The sequence below is a fragment of the Cetorhinus maximus genome, chromosome 11 (assembly GCF_964194155.1).
Source record: "Cetorhinus maximus chromosome 11, sCetMax3.hap1.1, whole genome shotgun sequence".
Taxonomy (NCBI): domain Eukaryota; kingdom Metazoa; phylum Chordata; class Chondrichthyes; order Lamniformes; family Cetorhinidae; genus Cetorhinus; species Cetorhinus maximus.
In genome coordinates, this window is record NC_135889.1 from 64,006,365 (window position 1) to 64,031,140 (window position 24,776).

At 42.4% G+C, this 24,776-nt stretch overlaps 1 protein-coding gene across 1 annotated transcript in view; it reads left to right on the forward strand.

The window, feature by feature from the left end:
• The window catches only part of phgdh (phosphoglycerate dehydrogenase), a 58,900-nt gene extending 34,363 nt beyond the window's left edge, over positions 1–24,537 (forward strand). The window contains exons 7-12 of the mRNA XM_078552122.1: positions 3,250–3,398; positions 13,970–14,122; positions 14,506–14,644; positions 15,365–15,492; positions 19,038–19,263; positions 24,044–24,537. Coding sequence (XP_078408248.1) covers positions 3,250–3,398; positions 13,970–14,122; positions 14,506–14,644; positions 15,365–15,492; positions 19,038–19,263; positions 24,044–24,198 — 950 coding nt within the window. The 3' untranslated portion in view covers positions 24,199–24,537. The remainder of the gene's footprint in view (positions 1–3,249; positions 3,399–13,969; positions 14,123–14,505; positions 14,645–15,364; positions 15,493–19,037; positions 19,264–24,043) is intronic.
• The last annotated feature ends 239 nt before the right edge of the window (positions 24,538–24,776 follow it).

The following is a 24,776-nucleotide window of genomic DNA, read 5'->3' on the forward strand; positions in this document are numbered from 1 at the left end:
CCAGTTAATGTGTATGAAAACATTTTAAATAATTTAAAACTTCATGAAATTGAAAACAATGGTAGCTGAAAGACTTACGATGTAGAACTGTTAATTGTTTCCTATATTCCTCCCATTTAACTGCAAGGTCTGGGTAATTTCTTGGGGTAATTGTCAATTTTGCAAATGTTTTTCTAAATTGGATAATTAAAAGAAATTATGTAATGTTTTCATATTTATCTGTATACTTGGATCATTTAATAACGTAAGAAATTGTCTCAGTTTAAATAATACAATATACCTTTTCTATTTCGTATTGCATTTTGGCAATGTCTGAATGACTTGTGTAATTAAGTTGTATTTTTTTCTCTCTGCCTTGTCAATTTGCTCTCTTGAAGGCATTAACATCTTGTCTGACGTATTGTCCATGGATATGCTCTAATACCTCATCCAAGGGGCAGCTTTGACAGTAAATGTCAGGAGAGTATTAGGCTGTGGAGATCCAGATTCTGTCCTCACCTCACATCCATTCATGTACCACCAACATGGGTCACTGGATAATAATCCTTTTCAGGAGCCCAGGCTGAATTTTCCCTCCCTAAAATGGAGACTTTAGGCCAATTAGTGTCAGACCCTATTAGTGAAAGTCCCTAGGAGAAGAATGCACCATCCATGGCTAACGAAGGAAGTTCAGGATAGCAGCAAATTGAAAGAAATAGTGTTCAACTGTGCAAAGATTAGTGGTAGGGCAGAAAATTGGACAGAATTTAAAACTAAGCAAAGAATTACTTAACATAAAAAAGAGGGAGAAATTAGAGCTTGAGAGAAAGCTAGCTAGAAAGATAAAAACAGTAAGAGTTTTTACAAGTATTTAAAAAGAAGAGTATTTAAAAGAAGCGTTGGTCTTCTAGAGAGCGAGTCTGGGGAATTAATAATGGGAAATAAGGAAATGTCAGAAGCATTGATCAGATACTTTGTGTCGCGTCTGCTGTAGAAGACACAAATAACATCCCTGAAATATTTGTAAATCAAGAAGTGTAACGGAGGGAGGAACCTAAAACAATTACAATTACCAGGGAAAGGGTACTGAGAAAACTTAGAACTAAAAGCTATCAAGTCCCCAGGAGATGATGGCCTGTATCCGAGGGTCTTAAAAAAAGTGGCTGCTGAGATAGTGGATGCAAAACTCCCTGGATTCTGGAAAGGTCCCTTCAGATTGGAAAATAGCAGACGTAACTCCTCTCTATTTAAGAAAGGAGGGAGACAGAAAGCAGGAAGCTACAGGCCAGTTAGCCTAACATTGTCATAGGGAAAATGCTAGAAGCTACTAAGGAGGTTATAGCAGGATGCTTAGAAAATCTTATTGCAATCAGGCAAATCAACATGGTTTTGTGAAAGGGAGATCATGTTTGACTAATTTATTAGTTCTTTGAGGGAGTAACAAGCAACATGGAGAATGGGGAACTTGTAAATGTGGTATACTTGGATTTCCAAAAGGCATCTGATAAGGTGCCACATCAGAGGTTACTACACAAAATAAGAACTTATGGCGTAGGGAGTAACATATTAGCATGAATAGGGGATTGGTTAGCTATCAGGAAGCCAAGAGTAGTGATAAATGGGTTATTCTCAGGTTGGCAAGCTGTAACGACTGGAGTGCCACAGGAATTAGTGCTGGGCCTCAACCATTTACAATTTATATTAGTGACAGGGTTGAATGGACCAAATATGATTGCTAAATTTGATGATGACACACAGGCAGGAGAGTAAGTTGTAAAGAGCTCATAGGGAGGCTGCAGAGGGATCGGTTAAGTGAGTCGGCAAAAAACTGACAGATGGAGTATAATGTGGAAAAATGTGAGGTTGTCAACATGGGCAAGAAGAATAGAAAAGCAGTATGTTATTTAAATGTAGAGAGATTGCAGAACACAGTGGTACAGAGGGATCTGGATGTCCTCGTAAATGAATCACATTAAGTTAGTATCCAGCAAGTGATTAGGAAGGCAAATGGAATATTGGTGTTCATTGCAAGGGGACTAGAATATAAGAGTTTGGAAATTTTGCAACAGTTGTACGGGGCATTGGTGAGACCACATGTACAGTTTTGGTCTCCTTTCTTAAAAGATATAATTGCATTAGAAGCAGTTCAGAATAGGATCTCTTGACTGATTGCTGGAATGAAGGAGTTATCTTATGAGGAAAGGTTGGACCTGGTATATGAGAGGTTATCTTATTTAAACATGTAAATTCCTGAGGGGACGTGACGGTGAATGCTGAGAGGATGTTTCCCCTATGGAAGAGACTAGAACTAAGGGACAGAGTTTAAAAATACGGGGTCTCCCATTTAAGACAGAGCTGAGGATTTTTTTTCCTTGGAGGGTTATTAGTCTATGGAATTCTCTTCCCCAGAGAGTAGTGGAGGCAGGGTCATTTTTAAAAATTCATTCATGGGATGAGGGCGTCGCTGGCTAGGCCAGCATTTATTGCCCTCGAGAAGGTGGTGGTGAGCTGCTGCCTTGAGCCGCTGCAGTCCATGAGGTGTAGGTACACCCACAGTGCTGTTAGGGAGGGATTCCAGGATTTTGACCCAGCGACAGTGAAGGAATGGTGATATATTCCCAAGTCAGGATGGTGAGTGGTTTGGAGAGGAACTTCCAGGTGGTGGTGGTCCCAACTGTCTGTTGTTCTTGTCCTTCTCAATGGTAACAGTTGTGGGTTTGGAAGGTGTTGTCTAAGAGCCTTGGTGAGTTCCAATGGAAGAGACTAGAACTTTGGTACACCGTTTAAAAATAAGGGGTCTCCCATTTAAGACGAAGATCAGGAGAATTTTTTTCCTTAGAGAATCATTAAGCTGAATTAGATTCTTGATTAGCAAGAGAGTCAAAGGGTATAGGGGATAGACAGGAAAGGAGAGTTGAGGTCACAAGCAGATCAGCCATGATCTAATCAAATGTGGAGCAGGCTCAAGGGGCCGAATGACCTACTCCTAATTCATTTGTATGTTCCTATGTCCCTGCTTCTGCTTCAGCTGATATCAGCTTATTCAGCTTAGCCCTGGGATGATCTTGGCCTGTATGGCTTGGTGACATATTGGATAAACTTATTGAGTCTTTGGTGGAATTAAGTTGTATTGTGCTAAAATAAATAAAATAAAGCTTTTCAATGAATCTAAATGATCTAATAATTCGGTTTAATTCAATAGTTTGGAAGCACGTTCTTCAAGTCTGACAAAATTATCTTATCTTTCTTTGTACCTTTTTTAATATTTAGGATTGTTGAATGATGAAACCTTTGCCAAATGTAAAAAAGGAGTCAAGGTTATTAATTGTGCTCGAGGAGGTATTATTGATGAGGAAGCATTGCTTCAGGCAATTGAATCTGGACAATGTGGTGGTGCAGGACTTGATGTATTTGAAGAGGTATGAAGAAATTGTATATTGCATTGCCTTTCATTAGAGTTGCTGGTTTTTCTCCCCTACAATCTGCAATTTGTAACAGTTTTCTAACGTATAATAATTTATGGTAATTACATTCATATTGCACTATATCAAGCTGAAACAACTCAAAATGCTTCAGTGAATTTCTGTTGGAGAGCAGTGACACTTATGTGGGTCTACTTAATGTATTAGTATGCTTTTCTTACAGGTAAATTTTTGGATACTAAGGACGGAATTTTCCATTCTGTGACGAATGTCTCGTGGAGTGGGTGGGAAATGGGGATGTTTCCTGCCGCAGAGGCTGGTCGGAATTTGCGCGATGCTGGCCTAATTAATTATGCAGTCGGAGATTTCCTAATGTTTTGTGCAGTGGGGCGGGCTGGATGGCATGTACCCTGCCGTCATATCCAGGCAGCATATTTAAAAGGCGCCTGGAAATTAACTTGCCCACCATTGAAGGAGGAGATGGCCCGCCGATCACAGGGAGCTCTGGCCTCCAAATTCAGTGACGCATCCCTGGAAGTCTTGCTCAATGCAGTGGAGGCCAGGAGGGGCATTCTCTACCTAGAGGATGGAAAGAAGAGGCTGAGCTGTCAGACCAACTCTGCATGGGAGGAAGTCTCCAGGGTGGTCAGTACCTCCACCAGGGGACTGCGCTACAGCGCAGGAAACAGATGAATGACCTCATCCGCTCCACCAGGGTAACTGAACCTTCACCTGCTCTCACTCACCTCGCTGAATGGTAGAGGTGACATGAGCCTCAGTGGCAAGGGCACCATCCATGCAGCTCGTGCATAAAAGAGCTACGCAACATGATAAGGTGATGCCTCATAGCTCCCATACTGAAGTCCATCTAGTCTGCAGGTGGAGAGGCCACTGCGGGTCCTTGACTCTTCCACACAGTGAGCTCAGATGCTGACTGGGAGGTTGGGGGAAGAAGCGGGTTAGGTGTTGAGGGCACCAGCAAGCACTGCTAATAACATGACTCCGTGAGCCTTATCTTTCTATCTGCATGGGCTCTCTGCTCTGGAAGGTGTTACCCCAGAACCCTTGTGGACAATCTGCAGTGCATCAATCACATGGCACACAATTCAGTGGGTTATTTGTGAGACTGGAAGCATGAGAAAGATACCTGAAACCCAGTTGCTGTCAACCCCATCTTCTCCCTTTGCACAGGAAAAGATGAGGCACGAAATAGAGAGAAAAGACTGAAGGGGGGCCGCCCTGACCTCAGAACCTCCCTGACTGAGGAACGGGCAGCCCAGCTGGCAGGGGGGAAACCTGACCGAGCCTACGGAGATGGAGAGGTCGGCGTGTGGCCTCCATCTAGTAAGGGTCCATGCATGTCACATAGAAACCTAAGAGTCATACATTCCTCCATGTTGGGGGCAGCTCATGCAGTCACTTGCTGTCTCCTCTCTCACTTACAGGTGCCAGCAGGAAGGGGGCAAGGAAAGAAGAGGAAGCCCTGTCCAGCAGTACCTCCAGGCCACAGAGGACTGGAGGACATTGGGGAGGAGGAAGAAAGTGCACCTGTAGAGACGTCACTGCAGTCACCTGCACCCTCCACCAGTGCAGAGACACACACCTCGGTGGGTACTAGATGTAGTTCATACAGGGGGTCTCATTCTAGTGGTAACTGCATGAACACATGTCTGCAGCAGGAGGAGGCAGGATCAGCCAAGTTGACTGGCACTCAAAGTACCACTGGGGAACAGGCATCTGCAACGTCCAAGTTGGATGACGAGCCTCTGGGATGGACCCTGCATGAGATGCTGGGGAAGCTGCAAGAGGTGGGGGAACATGAGGCAGAGGAGTCTGTCCGCCTGCTCTCTGATGAAGTGGTGCTGACATGTTCTGCAATTGAGGTCTCCATGGAGAGGTTGGCAGATGCCATGGAGAACCTGATCGAGCTGAAAGCCCAATTTCTGCCAGAGATGTACACAGACCTGCACTCCATCGCTGTAGCCATGGGTGAGCTTTTGCAGTGGCTACGCGAGAGGGGGATGGGGCATCTCGATTTCCCTCCAGGTGCCCCTTCCCCTTGAGAAGTCAGGCAGGGGCACTCGGGCACCCAAAGGGAGGAGGAGCGGCTGTTGGATACCCCTGGAGCCTCCACTTGGGACTCTGAGGGTGTCTGGCCCTTCGGAATCCCCCTTGCATGTGACCCCTTCAGCTTCATCCTCTGTGACCTCAGAGGGAGCAGCTGCCCCACAGCAGGACAGCCAAAGTAAGCCAGGACCCTCCAGGCCTCAGGTTTTCAAAGGACAGTCACCAAGGTCACCCAAGGCAACAGGGAAAACTGGTCAGCAGGCTGCCTCCACCCCTGCTGCGGATGTCGGGGAAGCACCTAGAAGAAGTGGTAGGGAACGGAAAATTAAGAAGTTTTGATTTCACAATTGGTTGTACGAGTGCACTGTGATTGTTTGTGTTATGACACTTGTACATAGGGTACACTTGCAAGTACTACATGCTGGAAAGTTCTCCTTCAGTTGTCCAGCTGAGATGACCTGCATCTCCATCCTTCCCTGATGACCCAACTCCCATGCAGCACCTTGAAACCTGCACCACGAGGATGTGCATTGTTGTGAGCAGCCATGGTTGTTGTTACCTTCGACGTGTAGTGCAATACCTACCCCTAGGTGTAACGTTTGGCCTTCCCATGGTTACCCTTCAACCCTCCCCCACCACCCTTCACCCTATGCAGGAGAATGTCCAGGCCCCTACTTTCCTGAGAAGCCCGCCCCAGGGACAGTAGATATGTGCCCCCCCGCATTCTGCAGACCCCCAGAATCCGCTTCTCCTTCCATATCCCCTCCTACATCCCTCAGTGCCCCTTCACCTGCCATCGCCGAACCCTCACCATCCCATCCTACTGTCTCCCATTGCCCCCTTAATCCTCACCATCCCTCCTTATCACCAATTCCCTCAATATGCCCCCCCAGGACTCATCAATTGACATCACAGACCCCTCCCTCTGAACCTCTTTCCCCTCTTCCCATTCACAGCTGTACATTCTCCCCATGCCTGTTCACAACTGCAGCCCCCCACAGCACTTCCCACCCTCCCGCTCCATACCACCTCACACATTCAATGATCCCCACAGCATATCTCTCTTTTCACGACCACCCCTGACCTCCCCCTGCCCTTCTCTAGGCCTCCACACCCGCCCCACACCTTCATTCCTCTCCTCCCTGTCTAAACCCTCCCAGTGCATCGCCACCCAACAGTACCCCTACAGCCGTCCACCTGCAGCTTGAAGATCCACCTCCCAGAAGCACCTGCAGCTTGAAGATCCACCTCCCTGAAGCTCCAACAGTGAGAGGATCCACGTGGTTGACACTGCACCCACCCACTGCTGCACATGGTGTTCCAGGGTCCATGGTCACGGGAGGCCTCCATCTTCTGATCTCCGCAAGCTGTCCTAAGTCTCCTTGCAGGTAAGTCCGATATGTGCATGCCACAATAGTCCGGACATGTTCTGGACTCACCATATCCTGCTGGCAGTGCAGAAAATTGGATGGGGGGGGGACGAATCCAATCGGGCTTTCATTGCACCTCATTAATGGGTTGCAAAACGGTTTTACGCCGGACTCTGGCGGGACTGGCAACCCACCATGATGGGCAAAAGTGCACATTCCCACCAGCATTTCACGCCAGTGGGAAACCAATTTTTCAGCTGCCGCCCCATTGTGTGTCCTCCCCACCTACCATCCTGCCTCAGGGTAGACTGGAAAATTCCACCCTGAGGGAATTGAGGGATATGGGGATAATGCAGAAAGTAAGTGGTGGTAAAGGATCAGCTATGATCTTACTGAATGGCAGAGCAGACTCAAATGGCCTACTCAAGCTCCTTTTTCCTTATGTTATTACATAAGGTTTTACCATGACAGACTTGGGGCTGGATTTTCCTCCTCTGACCATCAGCCTGTCTGCTTGCATCCACGATGACCTTGACCCATTTTTCTGAGTAAGTGCTGATTACATATGCAGAGAATCCTGTAACAAGGAGGATGCCACTGCTGGGGTTTGGGAAATGCAAGAGGTGCCTCAGCAGGACCACTGCTGCAGCACTTAGAAGATGATGAAAGTGAATTCAAGGAGTGGCAGGGGTCAAAGTGCCCAATGACTTGACAGCAGCCTTAATGTTAGGCCTCAGTCAACTGAGGCACAAAAAGTCAATATTAAGGGCTTAAGGAGAATTGTTCACCTTTGGGGCCTTTCTCTCCAAATGGGACACCAGCCACTAACCACTGAAAACAACCAAAACAAAAACAGAATTAACTGGACAAACTCAGCAGGTCTGGCAGCATCAGCGGAGAAGAAAAGAGTTGACGTTTCAAGAACTGTTGAAGGGTCATGAGGACTCGAAACGTCAACTCTTTTCTTCTCCGCCGATGCTGCCAGACCTGCTGAGTTTTTCCAGGTAATTCTGTTTTTGTTTTGGATTTCCAGTTTTTTGTTTTTAGCACTGAAAACAACCTGGTCAGTGCAGATCAATAATTATACCTGGAACTCTTAACTGTGTGGTTCAGCTCTTCACTAGGCAAACCTGCCAGCAAGTACTCTTTAAAAATTGATACATTTTTATTTTAAAAAATTGTACATAGGATAGGCAGCAATCTGTGAATATAGTAGGAAATGATTTGGTAAACATAGTCAAAATTAATGAAATCTTGCTACATGAACATCATTAAGTGTTTGCTTTATCTCACATTATGTTTGAGATTTCAAATGTAAGATGTGAACTTTTAGCCTTTGTCAGAATTACAGTGAAATGGACAATATAACCAAGCTATTATAACTTGTGGGAATCTGGAGCCTAACCAAACAGATTTGATCTGTTGTACCCAGTGTAGAAGGGGCTTCTATGACATTTACAGGCTTGTCACAAGGTAATTGGTAAACCATTGTAACTACTGATCTGGAGACCACCTTCCCACGATGAAGTTATTCTCAGAGTCCAGGATATGTATCCTTTGGAAAACTGAAATTTATTTATAGAATCATGAAAAGGTGGGGTTAAATGTTTTGTCAAAACTGGTGCATTTTCAGGTCTATTTTTGAAAATCTAAGGCTGCAAAATTTGGTTCATTAAGGGTTTTTTGGCATGACAAGTGCTTTTTTGCCTCCAAAAGGGTCACTGTAGCATGCACACATACTTCTGGTGTGAGCTGCTTCGGATGCTATTATGGTGAGGGCATCAGTGCATGCTCTGTGAGCATCTGCTGAAAGCATACAGGGTTGACAGATTATGATACCAATCTGCATGTAATACTGATTTGATACTAGTGCTGCCACTTTGGAGCTCAGCGCACCAGCTGATGCCCTCCCTCAACCTTGCATAGCTGAACAGGCACTCAGCAGCAGGATGGAACACCCAGCAGTGCTAATTAAAGGGATCATCAGGTTTGTTCCTGTTTGATTTCTGGATTCCCAGCGATAGCCAATATAAGTATCTGGAAGTTTCCAGAGTTGTGGTAAGGAACGCAATTAGGAAGGCAATGGTATGTTATTGCAAGGGGATTTGAATACTGAGGTAAGGAGGTCTTGCTGCAGTTGAGCCTTGGTGAGAACATACCTGGAGTTTCGTATGCAGTTTTGGTCTCCTTACCTAAGGAAGGATATACTGGTCATAGAGGGAGTACAACGAAGGTTCACTAGACTAACACCAGGGATGGCGGGATTGTCCAATAAGGAAAGATTGAGGAGATTGGGCCTGTATTCTCTAGAGTTTAGAAGACAATTAGCGGTGATTTCACTAAAGTTTATAAAATTCCAACAGGTTCAACAGGGTAGATGATGGAAGGATGTTTCCTTGGTTTGGGGGGCATCTAAAATCAGGGGGGGACAGTCTCTGGACAAGAGGTAGGCCACTTAGGACCGAGATGAGGAGGAATTTCTTCAGAGGGTGGTGAATTCTCAGAGGTTGTCATTGAGTATGTTCAAAGCGGAGGTCAATAGATTTCTAGATACATATGACATCAATGGATATGGGGATAGTGTGAGAAATGGCATTGAGGTAGAAGATCAGCCATGATCTAGTTAAATGGCGGAGCAGGCTTGAGGGGCCAAATGGCCTACTCTTCATATGTTCCCATGAAAGGTTAGAGGACCAGCTGCCTGAAGTCCCTGGAGGATCCTCTTAAGGCACTTATGTCCTGGACGGTGGGTCTTTAACCCTTCTGATCCTGACACTCGAGATTCATGGGGCTGCAAAGACAGAGGTGGCTCCTGTACAGTTTTCAGAGGCCCACTTCTAGATCTCGGGCAACCAGAGGACGACCGCCACAGTAATTTAAAGCAATGGGGTAGAAATGTAAGCAACCTCCCTCCACATTAGCTGCATGCGCAGGGGGAGCACAATGTGGGACTACCCACAAGCACATACTTAAATTCACCGAGTTACACTTGGGTATCATTGGATGATATTTTATTGCATATGTCACATTGTTTCCTATATTTGTGAAATGAAATGTAATCTGTTGCATCACAGAATGATTGATTCCTGTATTCATTTCTGCACTGTTGGGCCCTTAACAAATGGAGTGCTTTAGAGAAGAATGTGATGGAAAAACCCAAACTGCCTGAAGTCACGACGAACCCAATGAGATCTTAAGGGCATTCAAGGAAAAGGCAACAGGGCGATAGGAGGGAGAAGGCTTTATTTTTTTACATGGCCAGCTAGGGAACACTTATGTAAAACCCCTTGGTATTAGTGACTTGTGAGCCTGCCTGGTGTGTATGTCAAAGTAACTTGTCTGTCGTCCCTTGATATATTGTCGTTGCCTGTCTGGTCTGGGGCGCCTCAAATCATCTTTTTTGGAGGGGAAGCCATCACACAATGGAACGTCCTCACTTTCCAAAGGATTACCCCTTTGTTGCACCAAGTTGTCCAGAGCACAGCACAACAATATGTGAAGTCCTTAATGGGACATATTAAAGGACTCCACCAGATCTATCTAGACATCCGAATCTCATTTTCCGAAGTCATGTAGCCTGCTCAACGGTATCCCTTGTTGTCACATGGTAGCTGTTGTATGTTTCCTCTGCATCTGTTGGGGAACACCACTGTCTACCATTCTCTAGTATGAAAAACAACCATTTACCATGACTCGAAGTTTCCTGTCCTTAATTCAATTTTTAAAATTAAAGCTGATACTGATCTTCCTATTCCACAAGCCTCAGATTTTTTTACCAGCTTTTTAGGTGATTCTTTGTCACTTTCTTAAAATCCATATAGACAACATCCACTGCATTCCCTTCATCAACCTTCTCTGTTACTTCATCAAAAATTTCAATTAGATTAGTCAAACATGATCTGACTCTCTTTAATTAACTTGAATCTCTCCAGGTGCCTGTTAAATTTTTTCCCTGATTATTTTTTTGAGAATCTAACCTACCACTGATGCTAAACTGACTGGCTTGTAGTTACTAGTAATGTAATTACACCCTTCCTTGAACAAGGGTATCACAATTGCTACTTTCCAATTCTCTGTCATCTCCCCCATATCTAGGGAAGATTGGAAGATTATGGCATTATCTCTACCCCAATTTTCCTTAGCAACCTGAAATGCAACTTATCCACTCTAAGCATAGCCAGCTTTTCCAGTGCATTCTTCATATCAATTTTCACCCTGTCCATTACCTCTATTATCTTCGCTTCTACAGGTACTTTGTCGGTATCCTCCTTCTTAGTAAACACTGATGCAAAGCACTCATTTAATATTCTAGCCTTGCCCTACGACTGTAAGCATATATCACATTTGTTCCTAATAGACCCACCTTAGCTCTTAATATACATTTACTATTGGCATGCCTATGGAAGGTTTTTAGGTTATCTTTTATGTTAACTGCTATTCTATTTTCTTTCTCTCTTTTGTCAGTCTTATTTTCCTCTTCACTTTCCCTCTTAACTTATTGTATTTGGCCTGATTCTCGCTTGAAATATTATACACCCTTTTTTTCTCATTTCATCATTTCCTTATCTCTCTCATCATCCAAGGAGCTCTGACTTTGGTTCCCCTACCTTTCAGCATGTACCTGGCCTGTACCTGAAACAACAACTCCTAAAAGATCGCCCATCTGTTACAGTTTTTCCTGCCAAACCTTGCTTCCATCTTACCCTGGCTAGGTCCCCTCTCATCCCAGTCAGGATAGCTCTCTTCCAATTTAAAAGTCCCACTTTAGATTGTTCCTTGCTCTTCTCAATTACTCATCTAAACGTTATATGATAAATGTTTCCCCACAGACACTTGGCCCATCTCACTCCCCAGCTCCAGGTCCAGCAATGCCTCCTTCCTAATTGGACTGAGAAATACTGGTCAAGGAAGTTCTCCTGCATACATTTCCAAATTCCTCCCCCTCTCTCTTTACTCTAGTTACCCAAATACTGATTAAGGTAATGTTAAAGTCCCTCAATATCACCATTCTATAGTTCTTGCAAATCAATGTGATTTCCCTGCAAGTTTGCTCCTCTCTCTCTCAGTATTTTGATGGATATAGAATTACCCCAATTGTCAGATCATACTCTTTTTTGCTTCCCAACTCCAAGCAAATGCATTCTGTCCTTGCCCCCTCAAGGACATTTTCTCTTTCCCACACTACAATGTCTTACCTCATCACTACTGGCAGCCCACCTCCATTTATTCCTCCCCTTTATGGATATTCTGAGAATAGAATTATCCAGACTTCTTTGTATCCATAAATGTTAAGTGCAAAGTCCTCACCATTTTAAGCCATGTTTCTTAACAGCCATTGCACCATTTTCTTACACAGCTATTTGTGCTTTTAACTCACCAACCTTACTCGCCACACATAGTGCATTTACTTACATACATGCATTCTAAGCAAGTAGAGGATTGATGTCTGATTATAATCACTTAGTCATGAACTGCTCCACAATGTTACAAAAGTGGTCTGTCAAGGCGATAGAGCCTAGTTTGTTCAGTTTTGCTAGATGTTGCTTCGGCGCTGGGGCAGCAATTGCTTAACATGAAACTACTCTCTTGGCAAAGAAGCTTTCAAGACATTGTGTAATGGAACACTAAACTCAAAGGCCAACGGTTGGATAAGCTTGACTGGAACTCCGGATCAGCTGACTTTCCAGGTTTAACTCTCAAGATCTCTTGGAAGGCTTCTCATGGTTAAATCACAGGAGGTTTTCTTGCCGGTAGAAATGTCAGTAAAGTGTAATTGGGAAAAGTACAATATCACCTAACTCAATTACTCACATTTCCTACATTGATAACTTCCATCTTGCTCATTACCCTTTCACCTTCCAATTATCTCCTCCCTTTCCTACCACCTTTTCACTTCTATTACTATCTCTACTTGTACTTTGAACTACCTACCAATCCCCTGTCATCTCCATTTTCCATGACTCTACTGTTATTCATCTACCATCTTCCAATTAATCATGCCATACCTTCACAGCCATTTTCTCACAGAAGCTTTCTTTGCATTTAAAATTCAATTTGTTGTTCTAATTAAATGATACATTTGCCATTGGGTGTTTTGATTTATGTCATGTATTTGTGTTCTTGCGTATTCATGAGTTGGTTGTTCCAATTTGTTTGTCATACATTATTGTCACTGGGAAAGAGTGCACATAATAGACAGAATCCTGTGCCCTCCCCTGTGATGGGTTTGGCTGCTGGGAGGCGAGTGCATTTAATCGGGTGGGAGGGTGGCAGTTGGGGACTCACGCCACCTTCCTACCTCGACCCCAATTAAGTCTGGGACAAGAAGGCTCACAGACGGCCTTCCATCCCACCGCCAATTTGAGGCCCTTAGGTGGGAAATTAATGCAGCTGGCAGCAATGCAGCCAGCAGAGGCTCAGGTTCATTGTGAGACCTCAGGCCAAAGGTGAGTGAGGGCAGGGTGGGGAAGGGGATTGGAGGCAAGGGCAGAAGGGTACAATCGGGCACAGAGTATCTGACTATAAAGAACTGCCCCGCCCCTAAGGAAGACCACTGGCAAGCTCATTAGGGTTTGCTGGGTGGCCTTCCAAGGGTGTGGAAAACCATGCAGTCCCTATTTAATCCCTGAGCCACCACTAAATTGTGGGGGGCTTGGGGATAATAGTGTCATTTGGCTCATTATGAATCTAATTGACATGCCACTGCTAGTGGCTGGGATCCCACGTTAGCCCCTTCCATCCTCGCACTTAATTGGGAAAGGTTTTGCCGCTGCCGGGAGACTGGGAAGCAGGAGGTCTCCCACAATTAAGTAGGCCCAACCACCATGTTTCCGTCATGACAGGCTGCATTAAATCCAGCGCAACATTTCAGGTCGATGACCTTTCATGAGAATAGTAATGCCATATGCTGAAGCTGTGAGACATACTGACAATACTCACTGAATCTTGATCTATGCTATGCATTTCCGTTGTTAGATTAAGCTTGTAAGCATTGATGTTTTCTAATAGAGTGCACAGTGCCTTTTTATCTACACTACAGAGTGCAACTTTCATTGTACTTCATCAAAAATGGAAACAAATTATTCTGCAGTTCTGTTTTAAATGACTTGTATTTTATATTACTGTTCTCAGGAACCACCCAAGAATGTTCCTCTAGTGAAGCATCCAAATGTAGTCAGTTGTCCACATCTAGGTGCCAGCACCCATGAAGCCCAGGGACGTTGTGGAAAGGACATTGCAACTCAAATTGTGGACATGGTGAAGGGCAGGTCACTAGTTGGAGTGGTATGTACTACTGTTGTGGTGTTAAAGCACTTTAAACAGGAACTCTATCATCGAGTAAAAATTAGAGCAAAACAGAAAAAAACCTCATATAACATGAAATGGCCATGCAAGAAAATTTGTTCAGTATGAAAGTCAAGAGTAGAATAAAAGCTAAGAGGCCTAGTTTATCTGTAATCAAAGCAACTACTTAAGGAGAATGTTGTGTCAGACTTTTGCAATGTTATAAAATATTTGAGAGAACATTACTGTAAAACTTATTGCATTTAGCCCCAGACTTTGTAAAGGTTGGAGGGTAGGGGATTCATTGTGTGATTTGATATTACTTTTTATTTATTTTTAATGGTGAAGTTGACTAACTGATATTTTTTCTTGTCCTTTGTTAGATTAATGCCCAAGCTCTTAGCCATGCCATGGCCCCTGAAACCAAACCCTGGATCCAGCTTGGAGAAGCACTGGGTTCAGTGGCAAAAGCATGTGCTGGACAAGAAAATGGTGAAATCAAAGCACAAGTTACAACACTAGGTAAGTGACATAATTTGGACAAGCATTGACGGCACCCCTTTTTTTTTCTGGATGAGTTCCGCACAATTTTGGAGGAGCAGGCCACTCATTGTTGAGATGGGTGCAGTGGTGTGGTGAGGGGAATGGCTATCGGGGAATGTGGCGTGGTCTAGTAGTCTAAGGTAGTTAATCTCAAGTCTTAGCTTGTATTTTCTGGGTCCTGATCTGAAACCAGATTTTAAGCACAATGTCCGTTCTTAGTACTTTTTTGCTAACGGTGTGCATGTCATAGTGTTAGCTTGTTTTAAGATGCCAGAATTTGTGTTACTCTACACTATTGCACTGGTTATAGCTGGCCATGGATTTCACTATATTTGAGGTAGTCAGTTATAATTAAATTTGTCCAATAAAAAGTTTTCAGCTATGAAATAGAGCAAATTCGTGGATGATTGGTTTTCCAATCTGAATTGTGTGGAATAATCCAGTACATTTTCCATAACTTTTTGCTGTACTTTTGATTGATTGAGCTTCTAGGACTTAGAAAATAAAGCAGTTTAATGTCTTGAAAAAATATCTAAATCTAAAACACAGATCCTAAAACTAATCATGTTGGAATATAAGAAGAATTGGCTGTACTGACATTGTGATTCACAGCTGAAGGTATGAAAACAAAGGGATAAAGATCTGTAAAGGAGTATGATTATGACTTAAAGTATGAAGGTTTTTTTTGTAATCTTTAAGGTACATCCTTGAAAAATGCTGGGAATTGTATTGCCACAGCTGTGGTGGTGGGGCTGCTTAAAGGAGACTTGGAGAATCATGTCAATCTCATCAATGCACCCCTGTTTGCAAAAGAAGCAGGACTCATTGTAAGTTAGTTATTTTGTCATTTTTCATGAAAATTAGGCACATTGTTTTTACCTTCCATATTAGCCGTCCACCTGGTGATGAATTGTGTGTTCATGATCAAGAAAGCTGTTCTCCAAACAGAATAAATGTGTTAATACATCTATTGTTAAATACATTTTTGGAGTGCATTTTCAGCGATAGAAGAACACTTATTAAGTAGTAGATGCTGCATGGAGATTCAGTTCATGCACATAATGCAAGGTCAGCCTATTTGCTTGAATTCACAGTTATCCAGCCCATGATGCAGAGTAAAAGAGCAGACTATCCTATACCAGTAACTTTTCAAGACTAGCTGGTTGTCCTTATTGTTGCCTGCTTCTGATGAGGGGGAGAAATGACTGCAATTAGCATATGAAACAGAACAGCTTCATTTAATGAGGCAGCTCAAAGGTGGAAGACTGTGGTCATTTTTGGAGTTGATGCTTCCCTCCAGTAATGGAAATTGCCCAAGCGGTTTGAATGGAGGAGGTTGGAAGAGTGAATGATGTCTCTCCTGCGCACTGAATTTGGGGGAAGGTGAAGAGGAAATTTCCTGGTAGCTGCTAAGGTAAATTTTTGTGTACATTTAGCTTCATTTTCTAATATTGTTGTAGAAGGCATGTTAACAGCAGTTCAATTTGTATTTGAGTTAGAACCACAAAAGGAAAATATGCAGCGCTCTGACAGCTAGCCAAATACACAGGCTCCACATGTTTTACCAGAGCGCTATGTATTGCTGCTACAGTAATGGAGCTGCTGCATGTGGCAAAAAACATTGAACACACTGCAAACAGAAATGTCTGCATACTATATGTACACAGACTAACCTGCCGCCTATTGGCTTGGATATTTGGCTTGACAGATTCCTCTTTCCAATATGTGTCCCTTTCTACCTGCTTGCAGGAGAAGCAGCAAGATTTGCAGCTCAGGGAGGAGGTGGGTCACCTAATATTAAGCATCTCTCCATACAAGCTCTTATTCAAAGTGTGTTATCATATGATTTATTCTAAACCTGTTCTTTTGTTGCTATAGGTTCCCAGGAGAGGTAAATGGCAGAGACCAACCTGTAGATTCAATTGAGCACCTTGCAGCTTTCTGCATCACCCACTCATACAGTAGAAAGCACATGCACCAAAACATCCACTGCAATGTCAGTTAGTGAAGCAGAGAGGATAACTTAAAAGAACCACATGCTGGTGAATTGGAGGAGGTGCAATCCATTGGCTAGAGGGTCAATTTGAGAGCTCCATCAACTCATTCATCAAAAATTAGACCCCTCAGGGCCAGGCTGCAAATGTGATTTAATATCTCAGCATCAGCAGATCCCTCAGCCATTTTGGAGCGTGTTTGCAACATACACAGTTTGGGGGCATCTATAGAGGAGTCCAGAACCCACAAGCGTGCGTTACTGCATTATTACCTGTCTACTTTGCAAACCACCATGGAGTGTTTGTCCATTCTAGAGCCTTATGCAGCAGAGCTCTCCTTTGCTCGTTCCTACATTTAGCCATAACGTATGTAATCAATGCTGTTTTGGGGGCTTTAGAGACCTTGAGCAGTCTATCTTTGCATTTACCATGACAGACAATAAATTATGTAGCAGGCTTCAGCGCCTCATCAATACCTATTGATTTGATGACATTCCGATCCCTGTACATATTGAGGGAGTACCCGGCAGCATCTGCTTGGCAGGAGATGATTGAGATGATGTTTTCTGCCAGAACAAAGCTACATCTGTACCCTATAACTGCCCCGATTTCAAATGGTTGCAGATGTGTTGCATAGCACATAGGTCCATATAGGCACTACATAATTGTCTGTGGCAAAGCTATTTAGTGACCAGATCCAAGGAGCTCACCTTTGTTCCTTGGTGCTGATTGACTGGCAGCAGCCATCCACCTCACTTCCTCCTACTGGAAGAAAACAGATGGGAAATACACTTAGAAAGCAGGAGACACATACCGTACACACAAAGGGAAGGAGCAGTGTAAAACACACTGAACACAATTGTACAACTATGTAAATATGAAAAGAAATTGGGATGATGCAGTAATATACCCCAATAGGTCTCTGATAAGAGGCAGTTTAAGAGAAAGAAATGCTGTTGTATTAATGATGAAGGTATTAGGTATATCTGCAGATAATGGTTGTGTTTAAGGTAAAGAAATGCATTGTTCATTGTAGTCTGCCTTACAACTCTGGCTGAGTGATTATTTCTTTGAGCAAAAATAACATATTTATGTAGCACCTTTAACATAATAAAATGCCCCAAGTTTCTTCACAGGAGCGTTATGGAGCAAAATTGGACACCAAGCCACATCATGAGATATTAGGACAGGTGGCCAAAAAACTTGGTCAAAGAGGTAGGTTTTAAGGAGTGTCTTATGGAGGAAAGAGAGGTAGAGAAGCAGAGGGGTTTAGAATGGGAATTCCAGAGCTTGGAACCCAGGCAGCTGAAGGCATGGCCACCAATGGTGGAGCAAACAAGACTTTGGTTTCTTGGTCCAAGTTGTCCTCTGCCTCTCATTTGATCTGCTTGCCTTCTCTTGCATGTTTCATGGCAATGTTCCTTACAGGATAAAGTAAAGTCTACAATGCAATAAATAATATTGGATATTTTAACAAAGCTTCACTGTATTACTTCTGATTGGGTAGATGAGCACCTGAAGGAGGGTAGTGGGAAACGATGGAAAAAATAAGGATGAACTGAACCTTGGATTAGCCAACAGCATCCACAACCTGCAAGCCGTGACACGGTTATAGTGCATTATAAGTTAATGAAAGAGCCACCACATCTTCAATTATGATGATTTTGAAAAGTATAACTTATAACACTTAATTACCACAATGGGTTGGTCAGGTGATTTGTTGCATTGTAACTTATCACTAGAGCCAGTTCACAAACCAACATTTTCACTGCCTTTGCAAAATTTGTAGCAGTCAGGCATCAAATTTCGCCATCTGCGTTAAATATCAAAATTTGTGGTACTTGTTATGGGTGTTTCACTGCATAAAAATTGTTTGCTCCACACATGGAGATGTTTATAATTCTACTATTGTTTTAAAATCCATCAAATCAGAAGCATTCTGAAGAGAAAATAATTTGAAATTTTTAAATCTTTCTCTAGTTCTTTGCTTATTTGAAGTTTCTGCACATCTTACATTATGCCAAACTTATCTGCATTAGGTTCAAATCCTGAACTGGATGCTAATTCTAGGGTGACATTAAAGAGCTGCTGCATTGTTTGAGGTGTCATCTTTTGAATGCGATACTGAAAGGAGGGCTCCATTTGTCTGCAGCATGTAAAAGATAGTGTGGCACAATTTGAGTGAGAACATTGTGTTCTGGTGCCCTGGCCAACCTTTCTCCCTTAGCCAGCAGCACCAAAAAGACTTTATCTGGTAATTTATACATTTGCTGCTTGAGGGGCCTTGCTAATTGGCTCCTACATTTGCCTACATAATACCAGTAATCATTAGTCATGGTATTAAGATGCTATATAAGTGTACATTCTCTTCCTTGTAGATAACTGTCAAACACAGCGACTCAACTCCAGGATCTCCCACAAACATGTGCGCACTGGAGATCTCGACTTCTGGTGTCTCCCATAAACTTATGGGTTCTGTGCAAGCAGGTATTCCTGTACTACTGGAACTTGATGGGGCAACGTTTGGACAGGTAGTTCCTCTCAAGGGAAACCTTTTGATTTACAAGGCTGTGCAAAATCCTCAAATGTTACCATCTGTTATAGGTAAGTAATGCGGCTATATCTTCTCATCATTTGGAATCTATCTTGCCTTTTTTAACTTTTTAGTGTTAGTGTTTATCTGTAATTGTTTTCATTTTTTCCTCTTGATGTGGTTAAATTTAAACCAATTAATAAGAGATGCATCTTTGCACAGTATATGTGCCTTGTCTAATCTTAAACCTTAATTTTACTATTTAAGGTTTTTGTCAATTTGTTTAAGGCCTATTATTTTATATTGGTACTGAAGTTAAATCCAGAAACTTTTCTAAATTATAGGCTTCAAACTACCTATCTATAATATAAAACATCAGTCAACAAGTCAGATGGACTTAGTGTGTAAACGCATCAGGTAGTACATTACTGAACCAAAAGTCGATAGGTTTGGTCCCTGTTCTGCATTAATTTGGCCCATCACAACAAGAACTGCAATTAGACTCATTCCTACATATTTGGATTGTGGAATTCTCATTCCTAATCACTATCCTTTAAGCCCTGAAGGAATTGCACATGAATGTACAGGTTTGATCCCAGCTGTTACATTTCCTATAGCTTAATAGCATGGCCTTGTATGTATGTTTTATAAAATGTATTTTGTTTGTAACAGTTATGAAATGATGTGATTATAACACGTACATTATTGTAATAAGAGCATTTGCTCCATTAAAGTTCTATCCAAAGTCTATTATCCTCCTTAAATAGAAACAAAGAATACTGGAAATATTTGGCAGATCTGGCAGCATCTGTGCAGAGAAAAACGGGTTAATATTTTAGCCTAATAACATTTTGTCCTTTCATCCATTCTGACCTGAAACATGAACCCAGTTTTTCTCTTGTTGGGTGCTGCCTGACCTTCTGAGTGTTACCAGTATTATTTCAGAATCCTGAAGATGCTAGAAATTTGCTTTTCCTTTATCCTCCTCGGAATTGCAAGAGGATTATGTTAGGGGTTGAATTGGTGTCAAGATGTCATGCTTAGTGGTTGGAGATTTGAACAGACACTGGCATGTTGTGTTGGTTATGGAATTCTTTTGCATAAACAATTTAACATTTTTTTAGCATATGTTGATTCAGGGCTGCTTTCAGATTCATAATTGGTCTGCTGAGTGTGGTACTATATAATATCCCTCTTGAAAGCCAGAAAGCTTTTCCCTATTTCAGTGCCTGAACTGCCCTTCTAACCAAAATAACAACCCTTGTTGCCCTTCTAACCAGTCCGGTCAACAGATATACATCTTGCAAATTTCCAGCAGTTCCAATTGAAGCTATTAGGACTTGATTAAGTTCAATTTCTGCTCTCTCAGGTAGAAAGTCTAATGATGCCTTGACAGGGCTTCAGTTGGTATCACATTGTCATTCTCCATTCCATGGATTATAGAATTTTATTTTGTTAAAACTCAATTTTGGTAAGCAAAACCATTAAGACTGACATTTCCCCTAAAGAGAGGTGCCTGCTATGTGCTGCTACCCCTCCCCTCCAAATAAATGAATTTATTGGTAATTGAACTATGAATGGTTCACTGGTAGCATCTATGCTTCTAAGTCAGAAGGTCATGAATTTAGGCTTTGCTCCAGGACTTGAGCACGTTATCTAGGCTACCAATTCAATGCATTACTGTATTTTTGGAAATGCCATAGCTCAGTTGAGATGTTAAACTGAGCCTCTATCGTCTCTATTCAGAGGGATATAAAATATAAAATCGACATATTTCAAAGGACAGATTTCTCTGTCCTGGTCAACACACATCTCTCAATTAACACTACCAAAATAGATCAACTGATCATTCATTACTGTGCTACACTGCCTTTTAGGTGAGATGTTAAAGTGATGCAATGTCTGCACTCTCAGCTGGACATAAAAGATTGCATGACATTGTGTTGAAGAAAAGCAGAAAAGTTGTCTTGGTGTCCTGGCCATTATTTTTCCATCAGCCAACACCACTAAATAGTTTAATTGAACATTTAGTTCATTGTTGTTTGTGGGACCTTGCTGTGAGCAAATTGGCTGATGCATTTCCTGCATTAGAATAGTGACTGCAATGTACAGTGGCCATGCACTGCATTATTCGTTACAATGTCCAAATGCAGCAAGACCTGGACAATATCCAGGCTTGGGCTGACAAGTGACAAATAACATTCGCACCACACAAGTGTCAGGCAATGACCATCTCCAACAAGTGAGAATTGAACCATCGCCCCTTGATGTTCAATGGTATTACCATCACTGAATCCCCGACTATCAACATCCTGGTTCTTACCATTGACCAGAAACTGAACTGGACTAGCTATATAGATACTGTGGCTAAAAGAGCAGGTCAGAGGCTAGGAATCTTGCGACGAATAACTCGCCTCCTGACTCCCCAAAGCCTGTTCAGCATCTACAAGGCACAAGTCAAGAGTGTGATGGACTACTCCCCACTTGCCTGGATGAGTGCAGTTCCTACAACACTGAAGAAACTGGACACCATCCAGGACAAAGCAGCCTGCTTGATTTGCAGCACATCCACAAATATTCACTCCCTCCACCACCGATACACAGTAGCAGCAGTGTGTACCATCTACAAGGTGCACTGTAGGAATTCACCAAGGCTCCTTAGCACATTCCAAACCCACAACCACTACCACCTAGAAGGACAAGGGCAACAGATAGATGGGAAGTTCCCCTCCAAGTCACTAACCATCCTGACTTGGAAATATATCGCTGTTCCTTCACTGTCGCTGGGTCAAAATCCTGGAACTCCCTTCCTAACAGCACTGGGTGTACCTACACCACATGGACTGCAGTGGTTCAAGAAGGCAGTTCACCACCACCTTCTCAAGGGCAACTAGGGATGGGCAATAAATACTGGCCCGGCCAGCGAAGCCCACATCCCATGAATGAATTATAAAAAAATAATCCTGTAATTGCTTCATAAAGATATGACTGCAACTGTCTCGAGTGGGAAATCTGAAATAGTTGCCTTCAAAACCCAGACCTGTGTTAAGCAAGGCTGTATGATAGACCCCATGCTATTTTACAATCTACCTGACAGTGGCTATTCACCTTATCAAAGATTAACTGCCCTCTGGGTACTAAATACCACCTCAACAGAAAACTCTTTAACCTCAGCCGCCTCCTTGTGTAACTAAACTGACCACCATAGACGTACATGATCTACAGTCTGCAGCTGACTGAAGTGTTATTGCCCACTCTGCACCAGATTTGCAAGCCACTCTTGATCTCTTCAATTCTGCATACTAGAAACTCAGGCTGTCCTTGAATGTCACCAAAACAAAACTCAAGTATCACCTGAATAGCCTTATGTGTTGAAGGAGAAAATTGGGAATTTGTTGTACGCTTCCATACCTTGGCAGCTACCTTTCTCAAAAGGCCACCATTGACAAGGAGATCCAACATTGGATCAGCTGTGCCAGCTCAGCCTTCTACAAACTGCAACAGTGAATGTTTTTGACAATGAAGATTCCCGCAAGTCAACAAAAGTCCCAGTTTTTAATAGAGCAGTTGTCATCACCAGACTCTGTCCTGCAATGAGACCTAAACTATGTATCAGCGACACGTAAGAGCACTAGAGAAGTGCCTCTGCTGCAGCCTCTGGATTCATTGAGAGAACCAATGAACAAACGCTAGTGTCCCTCTTGAAGCCAGCTCCACAGGCATCCAGGCAAAACTCCTGCAAAATCAACTTCCATCGATTGGACACTATGGATGATATGAAGCAGCCCCCCTGCCAGGTCCTGTTTTCTCAACTCTCAAATGGCCAGTGTTCTAGGGGAAGACAAAGAAAACACTTCAAAGACACTCAGAAGCTCCCCTTGAAGTGTGGCAGCTTCAACATTAATGACTGGGAGCTTGCTACCAATCATTCAAAATGACAACAACTTGTTCATCCAGCTACATCATGCATTGAGTCCAAACACGTTAATGATGAAGCAGAGCGGCAACAGAGAAGGAAAGGATACAAATCCTGCACTCTGGATCTCACTACCTCGTGGGACATCCTGACTGCTGTGCGCAAAGATCTGAGGGTTGAGTATCAGCCTGTTCAGTCACTTGAAGACTGATGGCAGAAACTTGCAACTCTTGAATAGGCATCATCTTTGAATCGAGAGGCAGTCAACAGCAATGTTGTAAAGTGCTTTCGGACATCCTAAGAATATGAAAGGCATTATGTGAATGAAAATTCTTTCATTGAACAGTTATTTTCCTAGACAGAACAGTTTCCAGTTATCCATCACAACCTGTTTTCTGTACCCATGAGCCTTAATTTTTGTTACTACCTCACACGAGAAACTCTGTTGAACCGTTTAAAAATCAAAGCAAGCTACATAACTGGATTACCTTCATCTAGCAGCTTAGTTGCCTTCTCAAAGAGTTCCAGTAGGTTGGTAGGGCATGATCTAGTATTTCTAAACCAGCCTGGCTGCTTTCCAATCCTCTTTTTATCACACCCTATAGTCCTGGAGCATTTTTCTAATGTATTAGTGAATGCTATTCTATCATACAAATACATGTTGATTCCTATCTAAAATATCTCTGTCATACGTCTTTTTCAAAATTCTCAGTATATTTTCCTTCTTTTAAACAAATGCTTAATATATTGTATGCCTATAGTTCCACTAAATTCATCTTGTATGATCTCTTGTCTATCCATAGAATGATTGGTATTGATTTAAAGAGTTTAAAGATCCAGTTAAAACAACCGTTTCAATTTGAATAATCTTGGCATTGTGATATAGCTGGTGACTGCTTCAGGTGAAAATAAAAATACTGCCTTTTTTTATTCAGGTGTGCTTGCTTCAGCTGGAATTCAGATCGAATCGTACAATGTCTCGGCTGCTTTGGATGGAGAACAGTGGAGTATTATGAGCATTGCTTCATTATTAGTCGATCTGAATCCTCTTAAACCATATGCGAAAATGGTGATGCAGCTGGCAATATGAATAACTATATTCCATTCTTAAAAACCTGCAGCACAATTTAGAAGTAGGTCTGATCAAAAAGTGGTGGATGATTTGAATTTATTGTAAGAAAATACAGGATTGCACTTCAACCTCAATGCCTTTCCTTTCAATCTTATCAAAAAATTATTGTCATTACCTTGTCTACCAAATCTAGTAGCAATTGAGATGATACAATGTTAAAAAGCTAACATAAACAGAAACCATTGTATAAAGTGCACATTGTTTATTCACCTATTTGTCTGTTTTTTAGCTCCACCATGAATTTAGTTTTTGTTGCAAAATCTCATTGTTGCAGTAATAAATACCATTTCAAAGCAAGTTTGAGGGATATTATTGGACTGTTGAAACTTTTCAATCCTAATCATTATTGCCCACACCCACCAGCATGCAACGTTTTAGCAAATAATTTTTCTGCCCTGCCTACTGGATCATTTCTGGAGGAGTGAACAGGCAGTCATCAGCTTGACCAATTCTAATCATGTGAAGGCATCAGATGAATTTGTTTAAGGTAATGAATCATTAGTCATTTGGTGTTGCATTTCACACTCTTTCCCAAT